At 47.0% G+C, this 10535-nt stretch overlaps 1 protein-coding gene across 1 annotated transcript in view; it reads right to left on the bottom strand.

Moving 5' to 3' along the window:
- The window catches only part of STYXL2 (serine/threonine/tyrosine interacting like 2), a 34611-nt gene that overhangs the window by 4517 nt on the left and 19559 nt on the right, over positions 1–10535 (bottom strand). Inside the window, exons 3-5 of the mRNA XM_067728525.1 lie at positions 10069–10163; positions 6707–6938; positions 4390–4607 (exon numbers count right to left, since the gene is read on the bottom strand). Of these exons, the coding sequence (XP_067584626.1) occupies positions 4390–4607; positions 6707–6938; positions 10069–10163 (545 nt within the window). The remainder of the gene's footprint in view (positions 1–4389; positions 4608–6706; positions 6939–10068; positions 10164–10535) is intronic.

The following is a 10535-nucleotide window of genomic DNA, read 5'->3' as shown; positions in this document are numbered from 1 at the left end:
GCCACTCTTTTTCTGGGCACTGGGTCTTCACTGATGCCATCTGAGCTTGCAATGTGGGTGGATATATCACACAGTGAACTCAAATTATCTTTTTTATCAATTGAAACCTATAAAGCCTTCTAAAAAAACTGCTATCAAGCCATGTCTCTCTTATCTTGCAGCATTCTTAAAACATAAAGATAACTCTACAAATTCCTATTGATGTTTTTGGTAGTTATAGCCTGTTCTTATAGGCTAACAGAAGCTTTTGCCAGTCTCAATTCTACCATTCAATAGATCAGTTATTCCCCAGCCTCCCCCTCTGCTTTGCATCCTTCATAAACATGACAAACATGCCTTCATTCTATGACTGTTTAAAATGCACACTGGGACCGCTAGAGATCTCCCTCCAGGCTGTCATCAATCTATTTGTCAACAGTCTTCGGGGATATTTGTTAAATCAGTTAAGAGTCCTATTTTACAATATGGGCTGGGGGTGACTTCTATTATTATATCTTAGTACCAGTTAAGACCATGTCTTTGTCACATAGAAGGCCAGAGACCAAGGCAAGACTTGAGGGCCCTGAGGTCCAATAATGCTGAAAGGCCTTAATGCCAAGGGCCAGCAGCCACTAGGGGGAGGTAAGCAAGCAGAATCAAAGCCACTAAAAGAGCATCTACAGATTCAATGTCTTATCCCCTCCCTCCTCCAGCTCAGGGCTCAGCTGTCCCTCAGCAAGGATTCCCCTTTTAACTGGCCGACCAGGTCACAATTTACTACAATTAGTACCAAGGTCTCATTCACGTCTTCTGGAGGTGGTTACTAGGCCAGCTCACTTCAGGACACTTCAGGACACAGGTAGCTAGGCTTCCTCATAAGGGCATCAAATACAATTAGACTCAGTCTGGTGGAGGCCAGGTTGGGGTGCCATGCTTTTCCGTGCTATGTTCCTTACACCTGGGATTCCTCTGAAGAATGTCAGGGGCAGCCTGAGGGACAGGGGAGAGCTGGGTGGGTCAGACTTGGGGCCCCCCCCCAATGCACCCAGAGCAACGAAAGGATTTTTTTATTTTCTCTGTTAGGCACAAGGCCACCCTAATGTATAGCTTATGCTTGACACAACTCGAGGGGACGCCTTTAACTTTGAAGTCAAAGTTGATTTGTTTGGTTATGATGAAAACTCCCCAGCAGTAAAATGGCTTGAGGAAGGTGGTCTTTTTTCTAATTTGCAGTTGCCATCTTGATTAGCAGCAGGGCTGATGGCGGGGGGGACGTGGGGGTGGTGGTCTGTGCTTAAAGATTTGAAGAGTACAGCTAGTGGAGAGAGCCCTGGACTTGAGTAAGGCCGGGTTCCAGTTCTCTCACACTCTCAGTATGCCTTTATATGGCAGGCATTTGTTTTGTATCCTCCCAATTCATAATTCTGCTTTTCCTGAGAACTTTCCCCCTCTCTGCACCCTGGGAAAATGAGAAGTACTTGCCCAGAAGCCACCCCCCTTGCCACTGTGGATAGAATTTAGGGTAGACAAAGGACCAGAATCTGACACACAAATTTTCTCTCCAGGGAACGTGGAAATGGAACTGAGGCAGGAAGTTAGCAGTTATTGTCAGGCCTGTGGTGGGCCATGCTCTCTGAGGTAGAAAGCAGTGATGGAACCAAGAGTCCTGAGGCTGTCCAGTCCTTGTTCCAGACCATCCTGGGGCCACCTTCCTGTCTTTGGATTTCTCCTTGTATTGCTGTAATTAATGCTTTTGTTGCATTTTGTTAAGTAGTTTCAGATGCTTTCTACTTACTGGCGATCAAAGGAATCTTAATTATTTCATGGTGGCCATCACTTAACCTGATGAGCGGGATTTCCCAATTTGCAAAATGTAAATACCTTCTCAAGGGGTCATTGTGATTATTATGTAAAATGCTCAGAGCCAGGGGTATGTTTTGCCTTCCTCCTTGTTAAGAACTGACTCGGAAGCGTCCTAGAGTGGAGAAAAACCACAGAAACTAAGGCTCAGGAGATTAATTCCAGAGATGGTGACAGCTGTCTAACCCGGGGTAGGAAGTGCCCACAAAGGCTACAACCACTGTAAAGTATATGCCGTCCTTTCCCTGCCTCGCAGGGGTGCGGAGACTAGGGAGGGTGAGCCTGAAGGCAGCTGATAGCAGCAAGGGAAGAGGAGATGGTCTGCTGAACGCACCGGCCGGGCAGGTGATGAGGACCACCCGATCGACCCGGCAGAGCTGCTGCGCTCGCCCGCAGGCCCTGCGGCACCGCTTTGGGTCGCGGGGAGAACCTGCCCTGGAGGGAGTGCTGCCGTCTCCCTCTCCCCGAGACAGGACACTTGCCTGCTCCGGCCTCGCAGCTCTTGGACGCCCAGCCCGCCGCCTCCCTGCCACGCCGCCACCCTCCGGGCAGCTTCGCCCGCTTCTGGGGATGCGTTTCGGCTCTGCGAGCCGCCTCACTCGCCCGGGATGCTGCTCGAGCCCCGCCGGCCGGTTGCCGCGGCTATGGCTTCCCTCGTTCGGCCGAGAAGTGGCCGCCAGCACCCGGCAAAGCAGCGGAAGAAATCCCGTCTCCCACAGACCCTTGGCAGATACGCCGAAGTCCACTTTTGTCAGAAGAAATACGTTCTTAAAAGTAGGTTTTTTAAACATTGAAAAGGGGAGAAAATCATTTTATATAGATATATAATTATTATATACATAACATTTATAAATTATAATTTAATAAAAATGTATACATATATAAAAATATTTCCCCTCTCTGTCTCTCTCCTTCTTTTTTTTTTCCTCTCTCTCTCTCTCTCTCTATATATATATATGTATCCATTAAAAATTACCCTTCCTGGCCATTGGTGATGATAGGAAATGTCCTTCGCAGGAATAGTTAATAACATTCATTATAGTAATGGCTGTAACTTTCTTTTTGCTGTACGCGGGCCTCTCACTGTTGTGGTCTCTCCCGTTGCGGAGCACAGACTCCGGACGCGCAGGCTCAGCGGCCATGGCTCACGGACCCAGCCGCTCCGCGGCATGTGGGATCTTCCCAGACCGGGGCACGAACCCGTGTCCCCTGCATCGGCATCAACCACTGTGCCACCAGGGAAGCCCTGTAACTTTTTAAACATTTATTATTTACCCAGTTCTATGCGAAGTAAGCCCTTATATGCATTTTTACAATTTTAATCCTCACAGCAATTTTAGCAAAATTAGGTCTATTTGTTCTATAGATAAGGAAACGGCGGTTCCTTGTATAGAGAAAACATAGCAAATCCTGGGCTGAAGCGTGGGTTTTTGGGCACCAGATCCTGAACTCCCACCCGCTCTCACTGCATTGGTTTCAGCCTCTCCTCATTGAGATCCTCATTGAGATGGATGTCCCATCAACTCTCTAGATAGTCTCCTATCATCCCACTTAGACTACAGTGACAGCCTCAGCACTGCTCTCCTCACTCCCACTCTCCCCTCCCCTCCCACCGGGTCTTGTCTTCAAAGCCCAGGGAGTGAGTTTTCCATAATGCAGATCAGATCAAGGTGCCTTTCAACTCCCTTACCTTGGTCCTCAACTTCCTGCACGATGGACCCCTGCCACCCTTATCTACCAGGCTAACCCACACTCGCCTTGTGATTCCTGAATACACCAAGCTTATTCCACCTTAGGAATTTTGCACTGGCACGTCCCTTGGCCAGGAATGTTCTTCTTCCAATTTTTCCATGGCTAGTTCGTTCTTATCACTCAGCGTAAATGCCCCCTTCTCCCGAGAGGCCTTCTCAACCACTCTTTTTTTTTCTTCTGTTTATTTATTTATTTATTTACATCTTTATTGGAGTATAATTGCTTTACAATGGTGTGTTAGTTTCTGCTGTATAACAAAGTGAATCAGTTATACATATGCATATGTTCCCATATCTCCTCCCTCTTGCATCTCCCTCCCTCCCACCCTCCCTATCCCACCCCTCCAGGCGGTCACAAAGCCCCGAGCTGATCTCCCTGTGCTATGCGGCTGCTTCCCGCTAGCTATCTACCTGAGGGAGCTAGCCAGACACTCCAACATATCATTCCAGTTCTCATCTCTGCCTCACACTGATCAGTATCTGACATTTTTCTTTTTCTTTCTCTTTTCTTTCTAATTTTTTCTGCCTTCACTACAATGTAAGTATCAAAGGCCAGAAGCTTTATCTGTATCTTTCACCACAATGCCTAGAATAGCACCTGGCACATGTTGGGCCCTTAATAATTACTTATTGGATGAATGATGGTCCATTCCTTTCCCCTTGTACTAGAATGAGACAACAACTGTCTTAAGACAGATGACCTCCGGACAGCAGATAACCTGGAGGTTTTCATAACATTCCTTTTGTCCTTCCTCCCCCTGTGGAATTCCAGCAGCCTGGAGCAGACAGACCGCCTCACCTCTATAGGTCAGCAGGGCTTCATCCAGGAACTCGGCTGCCTTCCGGAAATGCTGGGAGATGTTCACCTCAGGGAAGTCATCGACCTCCACACCCAGGTACTGGATCTCCAGGCCAGTGTAGAATTCAGGCCCAGTGTAGACGCCGGTGCCATGAGCAGCATTCAGGATGTGGGTAATTCCCAGCCTCTTCAGCCTCCCCTTGTTCACAGCCACGCTCCTGAACGGAAAGAGGCAGAGGCATTTTTTGCCAGAGTCAGAACTAGAAAGGTGCCTTACCACTGAGATTGGAAGCCTGCTTCAGCCAGGTCAGGAGGGCCACAGCTGGGTGAATACCTCCTTCTCTGCTCACCCATGTGTCTGGGGCTCACTGGAAATATTATTTTAAAAAGGGACCGGTGACTTAGCTGTGGCGAGAGAGAGAAGGGACGGGGAGCTGGGCAAGGGAGGACAGGAGAAAGAAGAGAACAAGACTGATGTGTAAGGAAAGCTTTGATTGGCCCAGAGACCTCTAGGCTAAAATTCCATGCCTTTGGGATGCACAGTTATCAAGACACAGAAGTGGCAGGCAAAAATAATAATAAAATGTGTGCTTCACACTGATATGGCATGCTATATTTTTCAAAGTGCTTTCATATGCATTAGTTTATTTTATCCTAATAATAAACTTAAGAGGTAGACAGCACAACTATTCTTTTTGTTTTATAGGTATTATTATTCCCTCCCATTTTTATAAATTGGGGTATAGTCGCTTAACAATGTTGTGTTAGTTTCTGCTGTACAGTGAAGTGAATCAGCTATATGTATCCATATATCCCCTTCCCATTTGAAGATTGTAAAAATGAATCAGATAGCTTTTATGACTTGTTCAAAGAAAAAGACTCTGAATAAGAACTGGGGTTCAGGGTTTCTAGTTCAGAGCTTTTTTTTTTTTTTTTTTTTTTGCGGTACGCGGGCCTCTCACTGTTGTGGCCTCTCCCATTGCGGAGCACAGGCTCCGGACGCGCAGGCTCAGTGGCCATGGCTCACGGGCCCAGCCGCTCTGTGCCATGTGGGATCTTCCCGGACCGGGGCACGAACCCGCGTCCCCTACATCGGCAGGCGGACTCTCAACCACTGCGCCACCAGGGAAGCCCCCAGAGCTCTTTTTACTGCAGTGGAATAAATAGAGCTTAGTTTAAAGAGGCCCTGACGACAGTTGCCCAATAAGGAGCAGAAGCCTTGAGCTGGTGATATCTGGAGATGCCCAGGGTCCCTGTTGATCACAATGTGAATGTTTCTGCATCTACAGAGCTAATTAGGGATCACTCAGGACTTGGTGCTCAGCTCTGGGAATCAGGTCCTGGGCAACCAATTACACCACAGTGGAGTACAAGACCCAATGTCCAAAGCTATTTTCCCTACTGCCTTCCCTGGGGACCCCAGATTCCCTCCCTTGCATCTAGGTATGTGGGTAATTACACTGGGAAAAGATCTTATTAAGTAGCCGATAGATCAGCAAAACGAATTTCACAAACCAGCCTATTGCTACCAATTATGCACTGGCAAGACCACAACAAAAGCACCAGGATGTGAGTGAGCTGTTTTGGGTTTTGTTCTGGAAACCACTGATAAACTTTTGAAGAATAACATTTTTTTCTTATTATAAAAATAACACATGTTTACTGTAGGAAATCTGTACAATTCAAAAGAAACCTAAAGAAGAAAATGGAAATCACTTACAGAACCACCTCCTAGAGAGAAGTACTATAAACTTTTTATCACATTTGTTTCCAATTTGTTGTCTATGTAAAAAGCACATACACACACAGACATACACACATACTATATATATTACTCAGTTAGCATCATATTATATGTATTTGTTTTATAACCTCTTTATCCTCTCAATATATTGTGGACACTTTCATAAGTTGGTAAATATATATAAAATCAATATTGTCAATGGCTCCAAATGTCCCATTATGTGGTTGTTATGGATGTCATGGGATGATGGTGATAGGGAGGCGTGTGTTGGCAAGGTTCTGGGCAGGAAGGGAGGCCCAGAAAAGGCACCTGGAGGAGCCAGGCTATGATAGTGAGCCCTGGCAGAAGGTTGGAGGATAAGCAATCATGCCAGCATTTTTGCCCGGGGATCTCCGTGTGCAGGTGGGTGGGTGGGGCCATTCTCCAAGTTCAGGGCTGGGAAAGTAGTCAGGCAGCATCAATTTGCTGGAGGGAGCTATTGAGCCTTTGGTCAAAGTTGGGGGACCTTCATCTCAGGCACTACCCAGAGTGGTAGGACAAAGGATCATGGTCCTCCCCAGACATCAGACTCACTTCTCGGCTATAAAGACGTTGGGCCAGACCTCATCCACCTCATTCCAGGGAGCCTCTTGGCGGTCTTGGGCCAAGGCCCGCTGTAGGTCCAGGATGCAGGGAGTGTTGTACAGGCTGGTGTCATCCATCTTTTCCCTGACACGGTTGTACAGGTCCTCCACAAGCAGCTGCTCGGCAGACTCCAGCATGCCTGGACACTTTGTCTCAGCTTTGACCCCCCGCGGCTTGAGTTCTAGGAGGACAAGGAAGCATTCTCATCAAAGAGGAGGAACACCAGGGCCTTCCCTGCTCCTTGGGAGAACCCGTTCTTGGCCCATTTGCTGCCAGGACTCTGCGTATGGGCTGAATTCATTTCAGATCCAGCAGGATCTGATCTGCCAGGAAGGACTTAATGGGGACCCAGGAGGAGCCTGCATTGGCCTGGACACTTGTGGTCAGGGTCAGCAGCGTAGGTGTACTGGGGTGGGAGAAGGGACATCAGTTTCCCTCATTTCCTCCCATATTTCTCTAAAGCTGGCTGATAATTTCTTAGACCGAGGTCCTTAAGTAGCTGGTGTATGCCCAATTTATACTTGTAAATCCCACAGTGACCCACACAAATTAGATGCTTCGAAGCATTTACCAAATGAATACATGGCGTTCTTTAGTAACATAATTCATTCGATTAGTTTGACTCCTTTACACATGGAAGGCAAATAACTCTGGGAAAAGTGAAACTTTCAGCAGTCACTTATGCTAGGTCACCTTCTAATACACCTTTAATTTACTTATTTAATTTATTGTCTGTTTCCCCCACTAAAGTGTGGGCGCCTGTGGTCCTCAGCCTCCCAGCTCTCTGACAGGTGGCAAAAGTTTCCTAGGAGCTCTGATGCCAGTCACAAAACATCACTCGGGGCCTTTCTGACAACAGCCCAGAAAAGCTCAAATTTCGAATGAATTCAAATTCTATTCACCTGCCTCTCGAGTGAAACTTTATCTTCTCCTCCTAATGTATTTGCTCCCAAATTATCAAATTCGGAGGAAGGTAAGATCTTTCCTTTCTCTAAGAAGGTATACAAGAGAGCAAAACTTTTCCTTTCATTTCGTAGCCCAAAAATACTGAGTAGAGAGAGGGGAAAAGAAGGTACGTAGGAAAGGAGTGTCCTCTGTGCTGGCCATACCCTCTTGCTGGCATCACCTCCTTCCCTCGTGGGTGAAGAGTGCAGCCACGTTTGGCAATAGACGTGGCCCCACCCTTCACAGAATGAGCAGGTGTCTGTAAGCCGTGCTGCTCAAGTCTGCGGATCCAGGAGTCCTGGGTTCTGCCCAGGGCTGGCAACTTCATTTCCCTAAAGCTTCCCTCTCCTCTCCACCCTCGTCTAAACCGCCTGATGTGCACCCACATCCCTGCCCAGGTCTCAGCTCTAAATGTTCTTTGATATCCGTTTCAAAAGCAGGAAGAAGAAAACCTCTGCAATCCCAGTGCTCTATTTTGCTTAAAAATAGATGAAGCGTTCCTATTTTCTCCACCACTCTTGGCTCTCCTGGGGTCTTACATGGCAAATGTAAAAACCCCTCTCTTTCCCTCCCCTACTTAGATATCTTTCCTCTACTACATGGAAAAAAAAAAAAAACTCCCCACTGCCTCATTAAAATACACAGCAATGTCTTCCTCGGCTATTTATATAGCAGGTTATTGTTTTGATTTCTTCCCCTTCCAATTGAAAAACAAATGTCCCAGCCCCTTATCCCCACTGGGAGCTCCTACTTTCCCTAGGTCTCTGCTCCACGCTTCAGCCGCATCAATCCCTCCCATTTATTTCTATTCGCTGAGGCTTCTTCAGAAGAGAGTAAAGCCCAGACATTTCTCTTTTGCACTCTGTCAGATGTGTGGCGTATGCAGACTTTCCTGAAATTGGAGGGTTCTTCGACATCCATTTTTACCCCTCTGATCACTACTGAGTAGGGCAATGTGTTGAAGTATCACTTGGTACATTTTCCTTTTTTCTGTAATTTATTCTTTTTTTCTTCCCCCACCATCCTTCAGCCACTCGGACTAATGAAACTTAGGCTTAATGCCTAGAAAGGCTTAGGGTAAAAAAAAGGGCATTGCTCAGCTTCAGGTCACAGTATAAATGCTGAAAGTCCCTAGCATCCCATAGACCTGAAAGTGAAGCTTTCGGAGAGAGGACATGGTCTTCTCACAACCCCTAAACCTGGACTTTTACTTATCAAGAGCCAAAGCCTGGAGAGTTGTCCAGAGAGTGAAGCACAACGCAAGGGTGTTGCAAGATGGAAGGTTAGGGAAATTCCCAACACACAGGCGGGAAAAAGAACTTCCAGAGTTAGGGTGGTGCTGGGAGCAATTTAGAAAGAACTAGCCTGGGATCAAGACACCTTGGCCTGACTTGGAGCAAGGTAACAGTGACCCCAGGTAGGGTGATAAAAGAAAACAGAAAAAAGTAGTTACTTGAGAAGATGGGGCCTCCTAGGGTTCCCAGATCAACAAGCAACATCTGTAAAATATCTCACTGCTCAGGAGATCCAGATGTCCTCAGGGACCCTGGTGGGGACACAAAGGGCCTAGGGACTAAGCAAGACCTGGGGCTGCATGGAGGAGTAGCATGTTTGGTTCTCATCACTAGGGAAGTGATCACCGCCACCAGCTGTGGATGCCAGATTAAGCCCAAAGGCCAGGTGGGCCCTGTGTAATTAACAGGACTGCCTTATCTCACCCCACCCATCCGGAGTGAGAGAGACACCAAGTGCAAAGGGAGGAGGAGAAAGGAGAGGAACGAAACTGTGAAAGATTATTTGCCCAAAATTGATTAGGAAAAAAAAAATCCATCCAATTGGAATGAGTATCCTTGAATGAAATGTAGTACGTTTTCTGCTCTAAATATTTTTGTGTAAATATTAACATCTTTTGCCACCCCACCTTTCCTTACCTCCTCCCCATTCATATTTCAGTTTAAAAACCATCTTTAAGCACTAGTGGAAATGCAGATTTAAATCTAGACATCCCTTTGAACAGAACTCTCTGGATGCCATTTCTTAGGCTCTCAGGTCTGCATCTCTGGCATAAGCCATCGCAGGGCCCCTGAGGTTAACTGAAAAACTGAATGAGGGGCCCTAGGGGCAGATTGGAGCTGCCTCCCAGTCTGTTGCCTAGAGAACTGTGCACACTGAGGCATAATAATTTCCACCTCTGTCCCATGAATGTTGATGAGGAGGGCTTGGAGGAACTGCCTTCTTTGGATCCGCTCCTCTTAATGTGATGGGAAGCGTGTGAGAAGCACATTGACACCTTCCAATGGCCCCCCTCCGAGAGTCTCCAGATGACCCTTGGACTCTCCCTCCTCCCACCCATCCGATGGCATCACCTTCATTGATGATCTGTTTAGCTGCAACAGCCGAGGAGAGGTGAATGGGCTCCATGAAAATGCTTTCTGTTTCTGCATCTGAGACCATTGAGTACCTAAAAGAGGAGGATATTCACGTGAGATGACTCTGGGCAGCATCTGAATGGGAGGCAATCTTTTCAGATAAGAAACCTAGGTCCGATTATAGCCACGAGTGGAAAACAATGAGATAAAGGGAATGCCTTCCTAAGTTTAGGGAACCTAAGAATGCAGAGCACTGGGTATGCTATGGCTTAGTCGCCTAGTTATTTTTAGACCAGAGTTGTAACCTTGATGTTTAATGACGTGGTAGCCTGGGTTGTGGAGGGAAGAGATTGGGGAGAACTCACGCTGATGTGGCTTCACTTTCTTTGTGTGTTCCTACCCTTGGATGTACTGCTGCTCCCTTTTCTTTTCTTGTCCCTGCTCCTCTGTTATCAATACTGTAG

This window comes from Pseudorca crassidens, chromosome 2 (assembly GCF_039906515.1).
Source record: "Pseudorca crassidens isolate mPseCra1 chromosome 2, mPseCra1.hap1, whole genome shotgun sequence".
Lineage (NCBI taxonomy): Eukaryota > Metazoa > Chordata > Mammalia > Artiodactyla > Delphinidae > Pseudorca > Pseudorca crassidens.
Note: the sequence above shows the minus strand (reverse complement) of the source record. Positions and strands in the feature narration are given on the sequence as shown.